The sequence below is a fragment of the Pseudorasbora parva genome, chromosome 18 (genome assembly GCF_024679245.1).
Source record: "Pseudorasbora parva isolate DD20220531a chromosome 18, ASM2467924v1, whole genome shotgun sequence".
Taxonomy (NCBI): domain Eukaryota; kingdom Metazoa; phylum Chordata; class Actinopteri; order Cypriniformes; family Gobionidae; genus Pseudorasbora; species Pseudorasbora parva.
The window spans coordinates 34761211-34787099 of NC_090189.1; the positions used below are offsets into that span (position 1 = coordinate 34761211).

Consider the following 25889-nt stretch of genomic DNA (forward strand, 5'->3'; position numbering starts at 1 on the left):
ATTAAATGTGTACTTAAACTATTAAATATAAATGACCAAATAACCAAATAGCATTTTAACCTAAATTCTAATTTATGATTAAATGGAGTCAGATAACGAGGAATTGGAATAAAATCCCCTTTTCCCCGCTGAAAAGACGAATGCGCAGCGACCTTCACCCGCCGATCGTTAGCCTCCATTGGGACGATTTGGGTGGCCTTACAACATCATGTTCTGAAATATTGGATTCTGGCAAATTCCAACTGAATTTTTTTTTAACCTGAACAGTTCTGCTAGAAATCTTATACTAGGCCGTTGTTGAATCGTCCCTCAGGATAATGATCCAAAACAAACATCAAAATTAACACACAGGTGTGTCACTGAGCAAAAAAAGAAGCTTCTGCTATGACCATGACCGTAAAAACAACAACAAGTGGTCTAAACTGAAGAGAAGCGCCAACATGGATCTGGGAATCTAAAGGATCTGGATAGATTATGTATGGAGGAATGGTCTCTGATATCTTATCAGGTATTTTCCAAATTAATTAGGAATTATAGAAGAAAACTCAAAGCTGTTATCTTGGGAAAAGGAGGTTGCAAAAAGTATTAAATAAAAGGGGGCTATTAATTGTGTCCAACATGTATTAGAGAAAAACATTTCATGAGATTTCTAAATTCTTATACTTCAACGAAAGTTTAGAATTGTGTGATTTTTTTAAAAATAAAAGTTTTAAAGGATTAACAATACAGATTTATTTTTACAAACTTTGTGTGTTCATATTTACAAAGTGTCCCAACAATTTCATCCATGTCTGTATGGAAATGCTTCAATATCTTTTTTCAAAAAGTTCCATATACAGCTGTACATATAGGTTTTTACTTTATACAAAGATCTATTTCATATATGGATAGTTCAGATTCTTACATGTTACATTTCCATATGGATACGTACATTAAATATATTACTCAATGTATTAACTTTTTTTCTTTCTTTTACAAAATATTCTTCTGGAGACCAGAGGCCTCATGTATAAAACTTTGCGTATATTTAATCCTAAAAGTGCACACTCTACAAATCATACAGAATTTGCATCCTCACAAAAGGAAATTCCCTTTATCAATCCCAATCAGTAGAAAATTGTGCATACCTGCAAAGTTCAACAGTACACGATTATAAGGATTGTAAATGCCATCTGTGCCAATACTGCTATATTTTTAAACTTTCATTGTCATGTAAAATAAATAAATAATTCTAATAGGAAAGCATATTATTCTCATTAATTTTCCATGGGAAAATAAGCTTACATATTTCAGACATTCTGCTCATAAGGTAAATATATTCTAGGATGTTTCAATATTTTCAGTGGAAACAGAAGACATTTATTTTTGGATTTTTCAAAAATAATACATAAACCAACCTGACATAACATTTAAAAATTTAAAATTAAACATACAAATATTCTTTCCTTCAAATTTTGACAATATATTTTCATAATGATGAGAAGAAAATAAGGACAGGTTCATTACTTTGTGTCTGCACGACACCCCCAACAGCATACCTGTTGTACATTACAATGTCATCAGACCGACTCAAACTGGGCAAAGGGCCACTTTACCACTGAATGAATCTGGTAGTGTCTGTCTGTCTGCTAATCATTTTAATTGGGACATGTCCATTGCTCCCATTATTTCAGGATTATATTTTCTTGTCATTTTAAACTGTTTAAACTCAATTCACAAGAGTGGTATGTTTAATCAAAATGAGTGTCAAATTAAAAGTGAAGTTTTAAATCATTCCATTTTCTCAAATACTTAGCTCAAACCAGTAAAAGAATGCTTGTGCATGGCCCAGAGTGTGCTTATGGTGAGCACAGTTACAGCTATTTTATTCATTTTTTTAAAAAGTAAAACCCAATGTTCACATGGTTTGTTTACAAAAATTTAAAAGGTCCAAACTTAAAATTTTAAAGTAGTCCATAAACATGTCACAAAAAATGTCAACAAAAACATCCAACATCAGACTGCTAGTAGAATTTTATCTGATGACACATTAGCACAGCAAAACACAGAGACAGTAATTGGGGGGAAAATGTCAGTCTCTGAGAAACCAAAAACATTTATTTGCTGCAGTTGAGTCAAGTAAGCTAGTCCCTCCACACTGGGTGCTGTTGTTACTCCAAACCCAGGATGTAGTTGATGCCTTGTACCAGACCAATGATAACAGGCTGCCAGGCCACAAGGTAGCGCAGCCAGTCCAGCAGCTGTCCGTACATGACATGGGGTCTCTCCCATCTGGAGGACAGAGTTAAGGTGCTAAATTTGCTATTTAAAAAACAAAATAGGTTTATTTACACATTAAATAAGATGAAACCTAACAGATCCTGACGTGAAGCAGTAATGAACTGCCGAATATACATTATTCCACAGACAGCTACACAGACAAATACATAGACATAACTGGTTTCTAGGTTATTTGCCTGATTGGAATAAAATCTGTAAAATAATAACCTGGTTGGCAGACATCTCAATTTCAGTAAGATGTCAATAAGTTATCAAAAGCAATGGATATTACCAAATTTGACATTTATGTAACCGCTCAATCTAAAGACAGAAGCAATAGGGTTTGGCCATTTTTAGCACTTTAACACAACAAAACATGAGTTGCAATAATTTTCAATGAGGGCAGTTGTGTATTAAAAAACATCAACCAATCAAATTTCAGCAATTATTATTAGTTGTTAGACAAGGTTACCAAAAGCTGATCAGAAAAAAAGGCTGACGACATAGGCGACTAATAAATAAATAATGATAAAAATAAAAAAAAATTTGATTAAATATATTATATTTTTTGTAGGGCTGGTGTAATTGGGTTGTGACTTCATTAAACTTAGGCATGGCATTTTATTTAAACAATGTATGATTGTAAGTCTGCCGCAATTCACACTGCCCGATTTTAGGCCCTATTTTGACTCGCCAACAGGTTTAGCAAAATCGCATATCAGTGCCTGACACGTGACTGACAATCAAGCAGTGTGAATGATCAAAAACATGATCTGAGAAAATCGCCAACAAGTCCCCGATGCCTGCGAGACATTTGGCATGCTAAATATCTGGACAAAATCTTTCTGTGTGAAATGTGTTTTGACTGAAAAATACATCTGCAATGACTTACAGCCAACGAGCAAGATACAGGGCAGCGAGAGGTTCAGTGAGGAATTATTCACCAGAATATCAGTATTTTAATAGATATATTTACAATTATATAAAATAGAAAAAAAGCACAAACATTTGCTGGAACAGCCACAACAGCAGCACATTGCTAAATTATTTATTTACCTCAAACTCTCTTTGCAGAACATAATCCTTGCTCCCTGTCTCCTGTGATAGAAATATTTTATATGATGGCCTCAGAAGTTGTAAAAGTAACTCTTTTACAACTTCTGAGGCCATTATATAAAATACTTAACATGGCTATTTAACTTGAAACTACAGAAAAACACAGACTAAGGATGATCAGGTCAAAGACCATGTAAGACTTACCCAAAAAGGTGCTTAACACAAATAGAACAGTTAGAATACCTCAGATTATTACAAATCAATCACCAGAACAAATCACAGTGAAGGAAACTTGAGTGACATTGATTTTCAGTCAAACTGTAAGATTTATATGTACATGCATCCTTCTGTTCAGAAAACTCAAATATAATGAGTTCTCCAGGCCGTGAATAAAACAATTGCTGGAATTAACTAAATTATAATATAATATAATATAATATAATATAATATAATATAATATAATATAATATAATATAATATAATATAATATAATATAATATAATATAATATAATATAATAATATCAGAACTGAGATCTTGGATATCTAAAATAAATAAATAAATAAATATTTTATATCCTAAGAAAATATTAACAAAGTTGTAGCTCAATATTCTTTTATATATTGATGTATCACTGATTATGAATACAGTATTAAATGTCTGAAGTTGGGTGACCAAAAAAGAAATAAAATAAATAAATAAATAAAAATATTGTATTATTACACTTTTGTATAGAAACATATTGCTACTCAAAAAGGGAATACATTTTTTTTAGAAATACATTAAGACACTGAAAGATAATAATCACTAAATATCATATCATCAATAATCACCTTGCAACGAAGAATCTATCACTTTTCTATCACTATTTTTCTACATTTTGCAAAGCAAAATTTACCTGTTTTTATGTTCTAAAAAGTAGTATTACTATTGTTTTTTTGCAAAACTATTTGTTTGCTCTCTCTCTCTCTCTCTCTCTCTCTCTCTCTCTCTCTCTCTCTCTCTCTCTCTCTCTCTCTCTCTCTCTCTCTCTCTCTCTCTCTCTCTCTCACACACACACACACACAATGGTTTTTATACTGTATAAACTGTATTTTCTATCCCCCTACACTGCCCCTGCCCCTAAACCTACCCATCACAGGAAACATTCTGCATTTTTACTTTCTCAAAAAAACTCATCCTGCATGATTTATAAGCCTTTGAAAAGTGGGGACCGCTGGCTGGTCCCCACAATGTATGTGATCTCAGGATTTACTATCCTTCTGGGGATATTTGGTCCCCACAATGTAATATAAACAAGGGCGTGCAAGGGCAGAAGAATAAAAGAAGAATCGCTTGGATATAGAATGGGGAATTGCTGTGGTAAACAATTTCTCTGAATTGAGGAGCCCCTTTTTTAAAAAGTGAAATGTATGTAATAAACTATTTGACCAGATAAAATGGTTAAAATTGACAAACATGTATTTTGACTCATGCTGTTCTCTGCGGGTTTCAATTCTAGAAGAAACCAGAAAAGAGTCGGAGCAGTTGCCTTTGAAGAAGCAGAAGCGGATAGACTGGATCCAGTTCAACAAGTGGTAGAGGTGAGGCAGAGCGGAGAAAAAAAACAGCAAAGAGATTCTGCCACAGAACGTGCAGCTCTTAACACTGCACAAACTACAAAGCAGAAACCAGAAGAGGAAGATAAGGCCTGCACAAATCATTGCCCCTCTCCCTACAGACCCTTGACTTATCAAAGTGCCAAGGCAGCTGCAACTGAGCAAGCAAAAGTCCTTTCTGCCCCAGTTCTTTGATAAAGAAAAGATTTAACCTGATGAAAATTACACTGACTGATGAGCCACTGGCACTGTTACATGAGGACTGAGGAGGTAAACAAATTGTTTTAAACAGCAAGAGAAAATCCAGAAAACTTTTTCTCTTTCTTTTCTTTTCAGTGGAGTCTATCAGAGCAGTGGAGAACATTGATGCCACATACAAACCCACAGACAGAGACTGGGCAGCTACTTTAAGAAACAAGCTTTTGAAATGAACTGAGGTATGTGGAACTGGTGAAGATGCTTTTAACCCAAGCACTATAAGAATGAATGCTGATGCATGTGCATAAGGAAATAACACTCCAGGGTAGCAGACTGCTTGGAACAAGATGATTGCAGGAATTAGGCTGGCAATACCCCACCTGGAGAGCAATCACTAACAATGGAAAGAGAGATATTGGGCAGAAGAATAGGGGTCAAAGACTGGGGCCGAAGTTGATGGACAGGGAAAATATGAGGCGGTCACAAGTCAAGTTACCTTTATTTATAATATAGCGCTTTTTTACAATGCCGATTTTTTCAAAGCAGCTTTACAGTGTTAACAGGAAAATAATGCAACTGAATTTGATTTGGCTGTACAGCCATTCTGGAGAAAACAGTGATGTTATCCAGCTAAAGTCAATTATCATACAGTGGCAATGCGGGCAGATCAGTAATATAGTTCAAATTTAAGTCCCCAACTGAGCAAGCCTAAAGCCTAAGGCGACGGTGACAAGGAACCAAAACTCCTTCAAGGCCCGAAGGGGAAAAAAAATCCTTGGGAGAAACCAGGCTCAGTCAGGGTGCCAGTTCTACTCTGGCCAAAAAAAATTATGTGTATAATTACAGTCAAGAAGACCGCCAGAATATGCGATCTACAAGAGAATGTGAATAGGTATCATATCAATGGAAAACAACATGGGTTTTGTGTCCTCTGACCACTAAAGATGAACAAGTGACCCATTCTTTAATGGTTTCTGAAACATGCCCTACAAAATGCATTGGCTTGCGATTACTATCCAAATTGGAATTGGTCATCTTCATTTCAAATCATGGTATGGAAGTAGAGGTCTGCATTCCTGCGGCTGTCCCGCGGGAACCCAACCAGGATTTACTTAATTTTATTCTTATTGACCACCCGGTATATAGCCTGCACTCAGGACTGCATTGACCAGTTCTTTCTGTGTCATGAATTGTATTTGCAGGGTCTGTGCATGCAGTATGTGCATAACAGTCCTCAGGGCAGACTGTACCGGTGGTAAATATACAGCCCTCAGAAAGAACAGGCCGGTTGTTGATCACTGACAGAGCAGAATAAGGATGGCAATGACATGCCATACTTTTTTCCCTTTGCTTTGTTTACAGCAAAATGTTACCTTATTTAGACAATAAAAATAAAAATATTAGGCTTACATTTTTGTACATTTTTAAAAAGTGGAAATTTAAATGTGAAATTCTGGAAACGAGATCTAAATTTAGTGGGATGGTCGAGAAGAAAATTATTCTAAGCAGACAGTGGGTAAACAAAGAGTATATATTGTATATATATTATATATTGTATATATATTATACACACACACACACACATATATATATATATATATATATATATATATATATATATATATATATATATATATATATATATATATATATATATATATATATATATATATATATACACAATGTACTAAGGAGGAATGATTTAATGGACAAACTAAATCCAAATTTATTTCTAAAAGTGTTTAGAGCTAAAAACTACATCTGGGAAAGTTTCCTTTCCCAAAGGGAAGAACCCAAATACAGTATGTAAATTATTTGATGCAGTGTTCTCCTAAGAAAACCACCTGTAAAACAATTTATTTTAGCAGAAAAGAGGTACAAAGTGTCAATATCAAAACTTGTATAGGAAGTTGGCCACCTTATTTCAGAAACAGATTGTGCACTGGGATTTAAACAAATTGAAGCAGCTAAAAGAAATTCCGAAACCTGTCACAAAAATCACAAATGATGTAATTTCTGGGAGTTAAAGGATATTGTATAATTATATATTCTTTTACTAACAGCAGCTAACAAGAAGAAAGATTCTAACTGACAAATTGGTATGAACAGGGGAACGACATGTTGCATTTGATAAAAAACTTTTGAAAGTTAAAGTGCCCTTTCCGATCGCACCGCAAACCTGATTTCTACCGAGGTGGACCCTGTCGCCTCTAAAAAAAACTAGTACCTAGTGCAAAATCTAAAAAAAAACTTTTATAAAAACGAATGATTCAAAAAAATTTCTGTAATTAATCACGTTTTTTTTTAAACATTTGAGTTGTTAATATTTTTATATTGTAATAATTTCAGTTACTCTCCAAATTAAGGTAGAAACGACTTCATTTTATGAATAAAGGCCAGTGTCACTGATACTAATACTGATTCTGAAATGTTGTAAAGATATTACTTATAAACATTACACTATAATTGAAAGCTATATCAATGTCAACATTTATTAGGCACACGCATTATCGTTTGTCTTGCGGCACTTTAATAGTTTAAAAGCATTTGCATGAAAATGAGTGTGACCACATATAATATAATGCTAGCCAAATTATGACAGACAAAAAACAGATGCTGCCATAATTGTGTTAAAAATGATTACCGGTACATAAAAAATGAATTACGTGTTGTAGTGAAAACATTACCCTTCGAGATTTGTATTAGAGATTAGTAGAGATTGTCTCTGTAGAGATTAGAACAGCCATTTAATATTATTTAGTAATTACTCTGTGGTTAAAAAGTATAAAAATCAAAACAAAAACAAACAACTTATGCAACAATAAAACCCTTGGCACAAAAAAAGATGACTAATAGTTTAAAGCAGCACTAGGTAACTTTTTAACCTTCATAATATATTTTTTAAGACTCTTGTGATGATAAATTGACTTACAATAGGTTGAATGACACGTCTGCCATAGCCTGATGGGGTCTGTATCGTTTTTAATCGTACTTTTAAACTTCGGGTTTCGGGTAGTAACCCGAGAACAAAAAGAACTACAACTTTGTGCGAGCCCAACTTTGTTCTTCGGATAATATAGTCATGTCCGAAGCAGCAGAGACAAATAAGAAAGAAAAGGTTTTGTTGGAGGAAAGCAATAAGAGGAAACGAAAAAGTGATGGGATTAAAGGCAGGACGAGGATCAACATTGGACCAGCGTTTGCTCGTCGGCGTGAGCTGAAGGAGGCGTGCCCGGCCAATGCTGTCATGCTTGTAATACCTACCACTCAAACATTGAACGGAAGTATCATATAGATTCTGTAAAACGGTAACCAATAGACTACTATAATGACGCTGGCTTGTAAACGTGAGCATCGTGATTATTTGGCGAAAAAATAAAAAACCCATGAAAAAAATAAAACCCATGAAATTATATTCATATGACATGCTGAAACATGCCACTGACTGTAACGTTAGCTGGGATGAAGACATTTCACACGCGCCGCCAGAAGAACTCTGAACTCCTCTTGCAGTGTTCAGGGAAACTGTTAGTGCTGCACCAACCCGCGGCACCACTTTTATGAAGTTATTTGGCCCGCACTGCACCACTGTATATATTTTTACAACCTGCCCCGCACCCACGACCATTAAATAGACATACGGGGTCCGCGGGTTATGAGACGACCCACGCATCACTAGTTCAGGGCTATCAGGGTTGTCATGTCAACAAATGCACGCGCGATGGCATCCCCTGTTGTAGGATGACAGATCTTACGACAGTAGTTGAGGACATTATTTTTTCCAAACTGTAGGGGGACCCCGAGAGAAAAAGTAGCCAAGTGCTGCTTTAAGCCACCTGCTACGGTGTGTCAAAAGCTGGGGCCAAGATGGGTCTTGCACATGTTGCCCCGTTGGGTCCCACCTTGTATAAGTGCCATCCTATTTGGATTGTTGTGATTTATTTTTGTAAAATTCAACAGATACTTCTAAAGACACCAACCCCAGGTTACAATCATTAATTGAGTATTGTGAAAGAAAAACAGAGTCATAATATTCCAACGCAATACTTCAGAGTCTGATTGACTTATTTATCACAGACCTGCAAAAAGAGAATACAAACATATCACTTCAAAGAGATTTAATTACACAAAGCTTACATCTAGTCTAAATCCTTGGATTAAATTAAAGGCACAAACTTATTAATTGTATTAAACAATGTTTGCATTTTTTTCATGGACCTACTTTACAATGCTAGTATTAAATTGAAGTTGTTTAAATAAGGGAATACTTCCAGCCCATAGATGATTATTCAGAATAACTGGTTTGATAATCATAAATGAATCATATCCTCTGTGTTTGAATGCAATTTTTTTGATAACATTATACAGAAAAAAATGGTTGGTAATATAATGCAAAAATAAATAATAATAAATAATAAATAAATTAAATCAGTCCGACGATTTCTTTGGCAAAAACTTGAGCTGTGCGCTGCTTGTTAATACCGGCAGCACAGATGATACGCCACTCAGACAATGGTTTAATGTATACATTAAAATGAAGGTCTATTGGGTAAATTGGCAGTGGGCAAAATTGCACAGACCAAAACAAAAACAGACATTTCAACAAGGAACACACATTTCAAAGTAGAATAACTGGCTGTAGCATTGCTTTTCAGAGAAAAAAAAAAGTGAACTTAACATATAAAAATATTATATTTTTATGCTTTTGTAGAGTCAAAAATTGTAATACAGCACCTTTAAAGTATCATTAATGTATAACACAAAGTGTAATACAACACAAGGTGTAGGACAAGTTATTAGCTTAAATTTAAAACGCAGACTAAAATGCATGATTGTTTCGTTTTAAACGAAAGCAAGTTGCACTGACATATCCGAAAAATATGTCATTGCCATTGTTCAGTCTCAAGATGCGCACAGTAATGTTTTTTTCTAAGGCACGTTTATAAAAGTTACTTAAATGTCCTAACTGAACTAAGGCCTACTCCTGGCTTAATCTAAGCTCTGTTTGTGAAACCAGGTCTGTGTTCTTGAAGGCAATAAAAGGATACGGGTTACTAAACATCCTTTTAAGGTCAACTTTTTCTTTGCAGTATGGACACGTCTGCTTCTTACCCACAATGCACCAGCCACGTATGCAAAACTCATGGAATCTGGGTAATAAATAGGTTAAGAAAACAAATGTGCATCATACAGTCACTGCTGAAAACATTTGAAATGTGCAAAAGTTACTATTTCAAAAAGTAAATGCATTCACTGATGCTCTAGAAGGAAACAAGGTGACATTTAGAACCATTCGATTTACACTTTTAAACAGGATGAAGATGTGTAATTTTTCAAAAAATATTCACTCTTAATGCATGTTTCTTTCTGGAGGATCACAGCATGTTTTAACCATTTGTAATAGTTGCTTATGAGTCTCACAGTTGTCCTCAGTGTGAAAATATGGATCTCAAAATCATAAGGTCACTGCTGAAAAGAGTTCAAATATTAAAAAAATACTAGAAAAAAATGAAGAATTTGCAGGATTTTTGCTCTGGACAAACAAGAGACTCATGAACAATTATCACCAAAACCCCCCACAAAAAACAGTGTGGATCATCCAGGCAACAACAATTCAACGGCAATCAAATGTTTATGACAGTTTCATTGAGAGCTGGCTAGAAGATTATATGTCTATGTTGAAGAGCAACAACATGAAAACTAAATACTTTAGAATACTTCTTTCAAAGTATCTTTGGTCATCTCACTTACACAAAAACAGCGTTTCTCGTTCACGCTTTACTGTACAGGAACGGATTTGTTTGTTTACAGATTTGCATTTTTCTCTGTTTGAAAATGCGTATTATTATTGTTTAAAAAAGGATGTGTACACACACACACACACACACACACACACACACACACACACACACACACACACACACACACACACACACACACACACACACACACACACACACACACACACACACACAAAATAAATCAGGGATGTAAACGTGAAAAGTTTGTTTGAAATCTTTGTAAATTTAAAAATAATAGTATTAATAAATAGTATGCACACAAGTATTTAAAGCCTTTACCATGACACTCAAAATAGAGCTTAACTACATCCTGTTTCCACTGACCATACTTGAGATGTTTCTACAACTTAATGAATCCATTTTGGAATAAGCCTGTAAAATATAAATATGGCAAAAGTGAAGCGCTGTGAATACTTAATATATTAGGGGTGGCGTGTAGAAGTCGTTTTCTAACTGGCTGTCCTGCTTACGCTGTCTAACACATTGGCGTAACATTTTTCATGTAATCATGCCGATTTTGAGCAGAACAATGACCTGTGGCTTTAATGCCACATTGAGCATGAGCAGCTTTTTGCACAAGCTTCAAAGGCCTGTTAAAGTTATTAAAACTAGAAGCTTATCTTAACTTTAATGTTACATTAGATGCTGCCCATCATAAATCAAAGCACGAGAATGACAGGTGTCAGAGGAGAACAACGGAAAAGGTGACAGAATGAATGATATTTGTCTGTATTTGCAATATGAGCCGCGGTTCATCTGCGCGAGACAAACGCTGGCAGTCGAGTGTGAAAGCACAACAGGTGTGCACGGCTCCCGCTCTTGATACAAACTTCATCTGCCCTACCAACGCACTCCTTACGCGTGTGGTGTGAAGCCGGCATTATACGATGCTGGTGAATCCTCCAACTCCAGCCAGCCTTCCTTATCTCTCCCACCTGCAATTTCTACACGTAACGTGAGCTGCAGCACTCAACTTTTACTGTCTTTCACTGTATGTCTCCACACACATCTCTTATTTTGCGCGAAGAGGACACCCACTGTCTGCGGTAACATACGGGTGCAAGGCTACGTTGCGCATGCGTCGAAACATACGACAAGCGAACTGAACTTTTTTTAAATTTCTCATGCATTTATTAGGGTGGCACAGTACATGAAAAAAAACCCCGAACTGACTGTGATATATATATATATACTCCATTGCCTAAAAAAACTGGCGCCTCAGAAAATAAAGATTTTCGTCCTATAGCTCTAACCTCGACTGTAATGAAATGTTTTGAAAAATTCGTTGTGTCTTTACTTATGAAGGATGTAGAGTCAAAACTAGATGTGTACCAGTTTGCCTATAAGCAAGAACGCAGCACTGATGACGCAATTCTATGCATCTCTCACTTTATTTCTAAACACCTCGAAAACATAAACGCTTATGCTAGAATCTTGTTTGTCGACTTTAGTTCAGCTTTTAACACAATCCAAACTCATGTGCTTTTAGAGAAGCTTAAAAACATGAACGTTAATACTATCTTAATTAAATGGTTTTATTCTTTTTTAAACAACAGGGCACAGCAAGTGAGGGTCAACAGGACACTATCGGAGGTCAAATACTGTAACACAGGAGTTCCTCAAGGTTGTGTAGTGTCACCAATACTGTTTACATTGTACACCAATGACTGTAGGAAATTTCACGTTAACAACTATATAATGAAATTTGCAGATGATACCGCGATCTTGAGCCTTTTATACAAGGATGTAGACTCCTCTATGTTCCAAGATGAAATAGATACATTCGTTAAATGGTGTGACAGAAATTATCTATTTTTAAACATTCATAAAACAAAGGAGATGGTCTTTGACCCGAGGAAAGTCACAGACCACAAGCCAGTGGTCATTAAAAACCAGGAAGTAACTCAGGTGTCCTCATACAAATACTTAGGTGTCCACATCGATAATCTTCTCTCCTGGAATACACATGTTGATAACCTGTGCAATAAACTGCAGCAGAGGCTTTATTTTCTGCGGCGATTAAGGTTGTATGGAGTGAGCAGTCAGATCATGATGATCTTCTACCGTGCAATATTGGAGAGTGTCATCAGATATGGAATTAGTGCTTGGTTTGGCAACTTAACACTAAAACTGAAAAACAAGCTTGCCAACATGCACAAAACGGCTATGAAAATTATAGGAAGGAGAGACTATGAGCCTATTCAGACCCTGTATGATCAGACAATTATGAAACAGGCTATGAAAATTAAATCTGATCTTAAACATCCCCTCTTCCTTGAATACGAAACCCTGCCATCAGGAAGAAGACTCCGTGTACCAAAATGTAAAACGAATCGCTTAAAATTATCATTTGTGCCAGCCTCCATTAAGCTGCTGAACAATGTAAAATAGAGCTGTGTCCAAAGGGAAAGAGGAAGAAAGGAAAATAAAGAAGTTTATCTATGATTCCGGTGCTATTAGGGCAACGTGCAATAAACATATAAGCACTTTAGCACATGCACTTTCATTCATGGACCTGAGTTGTCAATAATGTGTTTTTTTTTTTTTTTAATGAATTACCTTTGCCTTATGCCCAAGCAGTATTTGTGTGATCTGTGATGTCTGTGGTGTTTTTTATGTTTGTGATGTTCTTTTAAGAAGCAACTATGCACTGTGCCCAAGCAGAATTTCCCCTCGGGGACAATAAAGTAACCAAACCAAACCATATATATATATATATCTCGAGCAAAACAAAAATCTTAAATTCATTAAAAAAAAAAAAAAAAAAAAATTGAAACCCCTGTTTTATTTACTGTTAGGTTTGAGGGCAGGGGCGTTTCTAGGATTTTCATTTTAGGGGGGCTCAGCCCCCTGTGAGGGTAGGCCTGTAGAAAAAATGGTAATACTATTAGTTTAGGGTCCAAATTGCGCAATTATCTATAGCTTACAAACATGCATACCCCTAAGATATTGACTGTTTATCATTACTTATAAAGCAAATATTAATACCTTACTGCATGGCCATACTGTACATGCATTAATTATACCCAATAATGTAGGCAGGTTTCTAATCACCAAGATCCCAAATGTTAGGGGGGTTCGGGGGCATGGTCCCCCAAGAAAATTTTGATTTCTATGATCTACATATGTGCATTTTAAGATGTTCTGAAGGCCAGAAAATTAGTTAACAATAGCTTGAAAACCATGTCACTGGGCAGTAGATTATTTGTCCATTTGATATATATTTGATATATCTCCACATCTCTCTTTTTCTCTGTTTTTATCTTGCCCTGTCTCTTTATAACGCTGAGCTTTGACTGATATTTTGTTCCGTTTTTGTCAGTGAATAAAGTAAACATATGGTTTACATATTAACATACTGATATTTATATGTTTCATGAATAATTTTCTTATAGACACGTTAATTTACTGTTTATTAAAGTTTTAAGTTTATTCAATTCACAATATGAACACATTCATTAGGCTACTAGCCTAATCTTATGCCCAATACAGGCTGAAAAAAAGCTGAGTTTTTTTTATTTACTGAATGTTACAAATAGAATTATATTAATTTACAATATATACACATTCATTATTAATATTATGCCTAATCTGATGAAAATGGCTTTGTTCATATGTGTCTTGTTTGTTAGGCCTACATTATGAATCACATATTTCCAGTTAAAAATGTCTAAAAATTAGACACAAGTTTATTCATATGCCTAAATTTTTTTTCTTTTGATTAACATTTCTGACTTAAAGCAGCAGCTGTCAAACATGAATGTTTAGTTTAGCTGCTTACATTTATCTTACTTGACGTCGAGTTGCGCTGCTAAAATTTGCTCTCAGCCTCAGCAGTTTCTGTGTGACCATAAAGCCCGCCTTCTCTGATTTGATTGGTTTTTTCAGTTATTTTGACATTGACGAGCGGTGACAGACCAATGACACTCAGATTTACACACACACACACACACACACACACACACACACACACACACACCCACCCACCCACCCACCCACCTCGGCTTCTGACGTGCGCTGCGCTCTGCTCAGAGCCGGTGTGGATTTGAGAGACAGATAAAAAAACGGGACGAAGCCGAAGCCTGCTGAAAGTTTCATATGTTTTAAAGGTTAATCACATATTTTTTAGGGGGGCTGAGGCATAAGTTTAGGGGGGCTGAAGCCCCTCTAAAAAGGGTCTAGCGACGCCCATGTTTGAGGGTGAGTAGGCATGTGCCGATATCAATTTTTCATGTTGCGATTAATTGCTGACGTTTTATCACGATATACGATATTATCACGATATTCAAATAAGTTTAAAAAAAAAGTGTTGCCATAGTATAATAGCTTTAAGAACTATTTTAGTAATAACTGAATGTTTAAATACAATAATGCACCAAAAATATATACAGCTCTTGAAAAACAATTCAGAGAAATCAATGTAAAGTGGTCTCTTGATTTTTTTCAGAGCTGTAAAAGTAAAATTTTCAAACAGATTAAATTGCAAAAGAATTAGACTATAAAGAACAACAGGTAACAAATTACAAGGTCTCATTATTTAATGCATTAATTAAGATTGAGCAATAGCTACATTTGGTACAGAAAGTATAATGTATTTGGTAATGTTAGATAAGAAATACTGATCATTGTTAGTTTTATCTTAGGTCCATTAAAAATGTTATTTTAATGTTATTAAACAGTAACTAAGAAAATAACATTACTTAGAATAATTAATTCTTTATAAGTATTTTTCATTGTCAGTTTGGTAATAATAAATTAACATGTTAACTAATGAAGTCATATGTCTCAAAGTTTTACTGAACAATAACAAATAATAGTTCTAATTATTAGGGCATGTTGTTGTCCAGATTAAAACATAAAAATGTTTAAGCTTGAAAATAAATAGCCTATTAAGTCTTTAAGTATTAAGTATTAGGTGCTGTGATGAACATTGAGATTACAAAAAACGAATGGATGTTTTAAAAACGCCTTCACTAGCGCCATGCTTTTGCTTGCAGGGTTTCCAGGGGTAACCGCCGCATTCTGCCGTTCATCAGCACCCTCTGCTGTCACTGAGCGGCACTTCATCAGTGCGTCTCCTTCACCGGTTCAGTCATGTGCAAACACACGTAGAGCTCGTTTACATCTGAGCGTGTCCATTTGACGCAGAACAGCTGTGTTGAGCTTTTATATTGATGATGGGCAAAGTATTCTTGAGTGCATTATAAAAAAATATTACTTGTTAATAAATTATTATTTACGATATTTTAAAGTGCCCACGATAACAATATCGTGCATATTCATTATCGTGATAAGTCGCATTATCGAAAATTGGCACATGTCTAAGGGTGAGTAATTAATGTGAATTTTAATTTTTAGGTGAACTATCCCTTTAAATCAGTTTTTGTGTGAGTGAGATTACTAAAAATACTTAGAAGTATAAAGTAAATATTAAAGTAAGTATAAAAAATAAAGAAGTATTCTGAAGTATTTCGTTTTCATGTTGTTGCTCTTTAACAGACATATTTTACACTTTGCATCTAGCCAACTCTCAATGAAACTATGTCATGGATGTTGAATTGTTGTTGAAGACAAAACTGTTGATAACATTTCCAGGGACCTTTCCTTAGCATGTACTTCAAGCATGCTAGCTTGACATCAAATAAATTATTACGTAAGACTTATTATGCAAGATTTTGTTTATATTATCACAATGGATGTTCTAATGAAAAATATCAAGCATTTTCATGGATGATATTCAAAATTCAATAATTTCAAACTTGGTTCATTCAGTGTCAAAATAACCAGAAGTCTCTGGCTCAAATTTGTATTTTTCAATAGTTGAAAACCAAATGTAGGTCAAGAACCTAGTTCCAAAGAAATGTTTCTTTTGGTACCTTAATTTTTAAGGCTCTATATGGTTTAATTGCAGAGATATTGAGATCTTAATGCAACATGTCAAAATTGACTATGCTTTGCATGTAAAACAATAGGACATTGTAATACTTAAACATTCCAAGTAAAACAAATCTTGGTCTTACAACAAGTCTGAAACATGTAGTTATGATATTGCATACATGAAACTCTTGCTAGCTTCAAAAGCTGTTAAAATCAATAAAATCCCTTCTTCCGAATATCTCTGAAACTAAACATAGAATCTTATAAAAAGATTAATGAGAGTTACTGTACCACAACTTCACCATTTCAGTGTATTTTTGTCACTCAGATTGCTTTGTTCCACTTAATTTATTTGATAGATGCAGGGCCGGCTCTAGCTCTTTGGTTGCCCTAGGCGAGATGGAGTTTTGCGCCCCCCCACCCCTCCACCCCACCCCACTCACTTTTATCGTCTCTAATTCAGCACATGTCTGTTTTCCTAGGCCTACCCTTAACCGAGAAGCACTTATTATTAAACATGTTCGACGCTTTATTTCCACTTTTCAAACATTTTCTCACTTTTTATTGAAAATAAATGCCTTTCCGATCTGATATGTGATGGGAAAAGGGAATAGAGCGAGTGTGGCAAAAGGCAGGATCGAACCTCTGATCGACCTGCATCAATTCTTGATGCCATGTGTCTTACCACTACACAACAGCCACTGTAAAGAATCTGGTGAACACAGCATATTTGTGTTTGATGTAAATAATATGGCATCTTTCGTTAGGCTGCTCCAGTAAAAAAAAACAAAAAACGAGGCCGTATTTATTTCCTTCTGACGCCCACGTAGAGAGCGTTTGTACTTTTCATAAATAACATGCATACGTTATCCATATTTATAACGAACTGGACTTTTGATATTTAAATGACATCCATGTAGGTTATTTAAGATTATTGTCAGTGAAGTTATGTTTGCAATACGTATAGTAATTATGAAGAAAACTAGCAAGTGATAGCTTTGTGACAATATTAATAATATTTATAAAATAAATTATTAGTTGATAAGATTGATACTAAGTAATTTTATTTTGTTTGACAACTTATTGGCTGAGATAAGAAGACTAACCTCTATACTGGGCTCTTTCGATTTTCTTCCTTTCTTTTTTTTCTCTTTTTCCGTCCCTGTGCACCCGCGGCCCACATGGAAAGAACCTATATGAGGATATATGCGCATATATGAAACATATATGCAGTTTATATGTACATATATGCTGCATATATGCACATACATGATAATATGTATGCTGCATATATGCACATATATGATAATATGTATGCTGCATATATGCACATATATGATAATATGTATGCTGCATATATGCACATATATGATAATATGTATGCTGCATATATGCACATATATGATAATATGTATGCTGCATATATGCACATATATGATAATATGTATGCTGCATATATGCACATATATTCCACATATAGGTAAAATTGAGGTGCATATATGTGCATAACAGGCCATATAGGTCTCCTGTATTGCTTCTTTATATCCACATATAAGCCATATATACAAGATATGTCTCATATAGCTCATGGCAGGATCCGGTCATAGCTCAATGTAATTGTCCAGGTTATGGTCTGTATTATTTGTTTTGTTTTTTGTTTTTACAGAATTTTCCTGTTTTTTCATTATACAAGGAAATGCCTGGTGTTTTACAGATATTCGCTGTAATTTAAATTTACAGGAATTGCTTGTATTCTGGTAGCCTATTACATCAGTTTTTTTTTAAAGAGGGATTTTTACAGAATAATATGTAATTTTAGCCTACATAAAAGTGTGATTAATATTTTACAGATTTTTTTCTGTAAAATTAGAAAAAAGTAAACGAATGTTTAACTACAGAAACCAGCAGTCATTCAACATGTTTTACTTACCATTTAAGATAATGTGTTGGTTAGTGAGTTGTTTTAGGCTAAATAATAGTATTTGTACATTTGGCCTTTACATATTAGTCTAACTATAAATTGGATTGTAGCTTTAGACGCCTCATTTTTGATGAACGCGCAAGATGAGCACTTGCCTGACCTAAATCCTGAACTAATAATAAATAATCACTATCAATTCAATCTAATAATCAGGTTGATAAGTAATTAAAGGTGTGGCTGAGGGGGCGCCCCGTGATGATCATGTTTAATGAACATTATGTTGTATTTTGCTTGTTCCGATTCTTAATGGGAAGTAATGGGCGGCACTAGAGCGCGCTCGCGCCCTTAACACAAATGTCGCCCTAGGCAACCGCCTAGCTCGCCTATAGCAAACGCCGGCCCTGGATAGATGCAAACAAACTACAGTTCTATTTTCAACAATAATTATTCCTTACACAGTCCCCTTTTAATACAATTAGCACCAACTGTGTGAACCACATTTTGTTTTTGACCATTGAAAATGGGTAATATTCAAAAACTACAGATATGGACAATTCCACAGACTATGGGATTGAACAATATAGGACCTTAAACCATAAGATAGCAAAAGAAAAGTTTGCTAAGAAATAGATATTGAATCATAAAAATCCTATTGAGATATATTTAATACTTCTTGAGTTACAGATATGCAAACTTGGGAAAAAATAATTATGACAGGAATGTTCTATGCAATTGCTTTCATAGACGGAAACAAAATACATTTCTTGTTCTTAAGACATTCCTCTTTAAAAGTTTAAAGTATTAGCTGTATACAAACAATGGCCCACATTTGGTTTTGACTGCTAAAATGTGTATAATTTAACAATTCTCTAAGCCATATCGAGATCCCAATAACTGTTATTAAACCATATAAGATCTTCAAAATAAAGATAATCAAATAAAGAATTATTAAGAACCAATATCTAAAAGGATATTAGGTTTATTTAATATAATGTATATGGGTCTTTCACAAATTCAAGCTGGAGAAGTATCCGGAATTTGGTTGATTTGACAAGGAATGACCCACCTTCGTTTCAAAAACACAACTTAAAATCAAACATTTTCCAAAATGTACATACTCTATATAAATGCTGCAGATTTCAGACATAAAAAAAATAAACAAAATTGTAAAAATAGTAAAGGATACACATGGTTGCAGGAGAGTCGGTAGGTGTTCTCTATGATCCCCTCTTCACTCACATCCACAAGGATTGGCTGACCACAGACAGCACAGATGCTGTCTGAAAGGTGCTTAGTGGGCATTCCAGATGCACTGTAATACTGCAAAACATCATATCTGTACATTAGGATATATATATATATATATATATATATATATATATATATATATATATATATATATATATATATATATATATATATATATATATATATATATATATATATATATATATACATACATACATACATACATACACACACACACACACAGTGCCTTGCAAAAGTAATTGGCCCCCTTGAACTTTGCGACCCTTTGACACATATTTCAGGCTTCAAACGTAATTTAATTTCAGGCTATCAATAATGATATGAAACTGTACTTTTTTGTGAAGAATCAAAAACAAGTGGGACACAATCATGAAGTGGAACGAAATTTATTGGATATTTCAAACTTTTTGAACAAATCAAAAACTGAAAAATTGGGCGTGCAAAATTATTCAGCCCCCTTAAGTTAATACTTTGTAGCGCCTCCATTTGCTGCGATTACAGCTGTAAGTCGCTTGGGGTATGTATGAAGGTAAAATAATCCCATATAGAATTGCAAGCATAGGGTAAGATTTGTGAAAGTGTACATAAGATTGCAAGCGTAACATTAAATTAAATTTGCATGTGCAAGATAAGTTTCGCAAAGGTGTAAATTGCCTTTCAAGTGTAAGAAAAAAATATTTGCAGCATTTTTCTGTTTTTCAAGTGTAATTCATGTATTGTGAAACTGCAGCTTCATGTTAACACAAAATAAATATGATCTGTATTCTTCTGACTTCCATTTTTCTGCGCTTACCCTTGACACGTTTCTTTCGCCAAAATACAGCCAAAAGCATTGCACGCCTGTGAACATCGATTTGCAAGTGAAAACAACAGAGTCAGGAACTGTGAAATAGATTGACCGTGTAAAACCAACCTTTGTGTAAAAAAATATACTGTTGCAAATGTCTAAATGACTTGTTATAGGGCAAAAACAGGCTCCCGAAATAAACCGTTTTGTACAGTTCCTTCTTTCTTTAAGCTGCGCTTACAGTTTTGGCACGATTTTATCACCTTCTTCTGGAGCCAATCAAATGAGCTGCTCGATTTACTCTTATCTGATTGGTTCAAGATAACCCTCAGAGGCCAGGACACATCTTTATCTTCATTTTACATTTAATGCACAATAATGTAAATAAATAAATAAAGCACAATTGCTTAATAATCTGTGCACCATTAGGTTTAAGATTTATGTTTCCATCCTGAATTCTGAGCTGGTGTGTTGAGAAAGAAAATGTATGTGAATTCAGTGCATGTATCATCATCATCGTCGTCATCGTCATCATCTTCATCCTGCCAGATATAAGTTTGTAATCTTGATGCTGCTAAAAGTAGACCTAGTATTTGCACTGCATGCATAATATCACCTGACTACTGATCAGGGGCGATTCCAAAATGATTATTGTTATTATTATTATTATTAGTAGTAGTATTTTGCTAAAATTTGTTCATAATAAAAATATGTTTTCCTTTAACATGTATTTTAAGGGCAACTCTAAAATATGCACCATTTATCATCTGTACTACCATCGTTTAACATCTAGATGGCTGTATATCGCTATATATATACTGTCAACATAGCTGCGTATTCCTTGTTTGCTGGATTTTGATTCAGACATAATTAGTTAATTTGCATTTGATTTGGATATATATATATATATATATATATATATATATATATATAGGGAGTGCAAAATTATTAGGCAAGTTGTATTTTTGAGGATTAATTTTTATTATTGAACAACAACCATGTTCTCAATGAACACAAAAAAACTCATTAATATCAAAGCTGAATATTTTTGGAAGTTTTAGTTATTAGTTTTAGCTATTTTAGGGGGATATCTGTGTGTGCAGGTGACTATTACCGTGCATAATTATTAGGCAACTTAACAAAAAACTAATTTATACCCATTTCAATTATTTATTTTTACCAGTGAAACCAATATAACATCTCAACATTCACAAATATACATTTCTGACATTCAAAAACCAAACAAAAACAAATCAGTGACCAATATAGCCACCTTTCTTTGCAAGGACACTCAAAAGCCTGCCATCCATGGATTCTGTCAGTGTTTTGATCTGTTCACCATCAACATTGTGTGCAGCAGCAACCACAGCCTCCCAGACACTGTTCAGAGAGGTGTACTGTTTTCCCTCCTTGTAAATCGCATATTTGATGATGGACCACAGGTTCTCAATGGGGTTCAGATCAGGTGAACAAGGAGGCCATATCATTAGATTTTCTTCTTTTATACCCTTTCTTGCCAGCCACGCTGTGGAGTACTTGGACGCGTGTGATGGAGCATTGTCCTGCATGAAAATCATGTTTTTCTTGAAGGATGCAGACTTCTTCCTGTACCACTGCTTGAAGAAGGTGTCTTCCAGAAACTGGCAGTAGGACTGGGAGTTGAGCTTGACTCCATCCTCAACCCGAAAAGGCCCCACAAGCTCATCTTTGATGATACCAGCCCAAACCAGTACTCCACCTCCACCTTGCTGGTGTCTGAGTCGGACTGGAGCTCTCTGCCCTTTACCAGTCCAGCCACGGTCCCATCCATCTGGCCCATCAAGCCTCACTCTCATTTTATCAGTCCATAAAACCTTAGAAAAATCAGTCTTGAGATATTTCTTGGCCAAGTCTTGACGTTTCAGCTTGTGTGTCTTGTTCAGTGGTGGTCGACTTTCTGCCTTTCTTACCTTGGCCATGTCTCTGAGTATTGCACACCTAATGCTTTTGGGCACTCTAGTGATGTTGCAGCTCTGAAATATGGCCAAACTGGTGGCAAGTGGCATCTTGGCAGCTGCACGCTTGACTTTTCTCAGTTCATGGGCAGTTATTTTGCGCCTTGGTTTTTCCACACACTTCTTGGGACCCTGTTGACTATTTTGAATGAAACGATTGATTGTTCGATGATCACGCTTCAGAAGCTTGGCTATTTTAAGACCGCTGCATCCCTCTGCAATATATCTCACTATTTTTGACTTTTCTGAGCCTGTCAAGTCCTTCTTTTGACCCATTTTGCCAAAGGAAAGGAAGTTGCCTAATAATTATGCACACCTGATATAGGGTGTTGATGTAATTAGACCACACCCCTTCTCATTACAGAGATGCACATCACCTAACATGCTTAATAGGTAGTAGGCTTTCCAGCCTATACAGCTTGGAGTAAGACAACATGCATAACGAGGATGATGTGGTCAAAATACTCATTTGCCTAATAATTCTGCACTCCCTGTATTATATATATATATATATATATATATATATATATATATATATATATATATATATATATATATATATATATATATATATATATATATATATATATATATATATATATAGTTACATGGGTATTAAAGAATGGGAATGAAATGTTTTGATTGTGAAGTTTAACATCAGCTCAGTGGTGTGTGTGTGTGTGTGTATATATATATATATATATATATATATATATATATACACACACACACACACAATTCCAAACCAATGACTACACCAGCTCGAAATTCAGGATGAAAACGTAAGCCTAAAATGTACCGCTTATTTAGCAATCGTAATTAATAAATTAATAAAATTATTTATTTATTTACATGCATTTATGCATTACAAGTAAAATGAAGATAAAGATGTGTTCTGGCGTCTGAGGTTTTTCTTGAACCAGATAAGAGTAAATAATCGAGCAGCTCATTTGATTGGCTCCAGAAGAAGGTGGACCCGCCTTCCTCCTCACGCTTGAAAAACTCAGTCAGTGACAGAATCGTGCCAAAACCGTAAGTGCAGCTTAAAGAAAGATGGAACTACAAATTTCGGGAGCCTGTTTTTGCCCTACGCACACAACAAGTAATTTAGACATTTCCAACAATTAATTTTTTTACACAAAGGTTGGTTTTACACGGTCAATCTATTTCACAGTTCCTGACTCTGTTGTTTTCGCTTGCAAATCGATGTTCACAGGCGTGCAATGCTTTTGGCCGTATTTTGGCAAAAACGTGTCAAAATGGTAAGCGCAGAAAAATGGAAGTCAGAAGAATACAGATCATATTTATTTTAAGGTAACATGAAGCTGCAGTTTCACAAAACATGAATTACACTTGTACACTTGTATGAATAACAGTAAAATGCTGCAAATATTTTTTTCTTACACTTGAAATGCAATTTACACCTTTGCAAAACTTATCTTGCACATGCTAATTTAATTTACGCTTGCAATCTTATGTACACTTTCACAAATCTTACCCTACGCTTGCAATTCTATATGGCATTATTTTACCTTCATAGGTATGTCTCTATCAGTTTTGCACTGCGAGAGACTGAAATTTTTGCCCATTCCTCCTTGCTGAACAGCTCGAGCTCAGTGAGGTTGGATGGAGAGCGTTTGTGAACAGCAGTTTTCAGTTCTTTCCACAGATTCTCGATTGGATTCAGGTCTGAACTTGGCCATTCTAACACCTGGATATGTTTATATTTGAACCATTCCATTGTAGATTTTGCTTTATGTTTTGGATCATTGTCTTGTTGGAAGACAAATCTCAGTCCCAGTCTCAGGTCTTTTGCAGACTCCATCAGGTTTTCTTCCAGAATGGTCCTGTATTTGACTCCATCCATCCTCCCATCAATTTTAACCATCTTCCCTGTCCCTGCTGAAGAAAAGCAGGTGCTGCAGGTGATGCTGCCACCACCATGTTTGACAGTGGGGATGGTGTGTTCAGGGTGATGGGCTGTGTTGCTTTTACGCCAAACATAACATTTTGCATTTTTGCCAAAAAGTTCAATTTTGGTTTCATCTGACCAGAGCACCTTCTTCCACATGTTTGGTGTGTCTTCCAGGTGGCTTGTGGCAAACTTTAAACAACACTTTTTATGGATATCATTAAGAAATTGCTCTCTTCTTGCCACTCTTCCATAAAGGCCAGATTTGTGCAGTATCAACTGATTGTTGTCCTATGGACAGAGTCTCCCACCTCAGCTGTAGATCTCTGCAGTTCATCCAGAGTGATCATGAGCCTCTTGGCTGCATCTCTGATCAGTCTTCTCCTTGTATGAGCTGAAAGTTTAGAGAGACGGCCAAGTCTTGGTAGATTTGCAGTGGTCTGATACTCCTTCCATTTTAATATTATCGCTTGCACAGTGCTCCTTGGGATGTTTAAAGCTTGGGAAATCTTTTTGTATCCAAATCCGGTTTTAAACTTCTCCACAACAGTATCTCGGACCTGCCTGGTTTGTTCCTTGTTCTTCATGATGCTCTCTGCGCTTTAAACGGACCTCTGAGACTATCACAGTGCAGGTGCATTTATACGGAGACTTGATTACACACAGGTGGATTCTATTTATCATCATTAGTCATTTAGGTCAACATTGGATCATTCAGAGATCCTCACTGAACTTCTGGAGAGAGTTTGCTGCACTGAAAGTAAAGGGGCCGAATAATTTTGCACACTCAATATTTCAGTATTTGTTTTGTTAAAAAAGTTTGAAATACCCAATAAATTTCATTCCACTTCATGATTGTGTCCCACTTGTTGATTCTTCACAAAAATTACAGTTTTATATATTTATGTTTGAAGCCTGAAATGTGGCAAAATGTCACAAAGTTCAAGGGGGCCGAATACTTTCGCAATACACACACATACAGTGGAGATCAAAATTAGAGAACAATATAGAAACATTGGACTTTAAGAAATCTTGATGATATTCTTTGCTTGAAGTTTGAAGGACGATTAGCTGTGGGTATACCATTGTTCTGCTAGCATGTTTTACAAAATACCAAGGTACTTCAACAAAAACCTTTATTTTGTTGAAAACACTGTGATCAAAATGAGAGAACAATAACCAATGCTAGGGCTGGGTTTCGATTCAAATTTCAAGAAT

The 25889-nt window shown here is 35.2% G+C and overlaps 1 protein-coding gene across 1 annotated transcript in view; it reads right to left on the reverse strand.

The window, feature by feature from the left end:
* Positions 1 to 735: 735 nt before the first annotated feature.
* rnf121 (ring finger protein 121) overlaps positions 736 to 25889 on the reverse strand; it is a 78559-nt gene continuing 53405 nt past the window's right edge. Inside the window, exons 7-9 of the mRNA XM_067422864.1 lie at positions 19896 to 20029; positions 10159 to 10260; positions 736 to 2271 (exon numbers count right to left, since the gene is read on the reverse strand). Coding sequence (XP_067278965.1) covers positions 2151 to 2271; positions 10159 to 10260; positions 19896 to 20029 — 357 coding nt within the window. The 3' untranslated portion in view covers positions 736 to 2150. The remainder of the gene's footprint in view (positions 2272 to 10158; positions 10261 to 19895; positions 20030 to 25889) is intronic.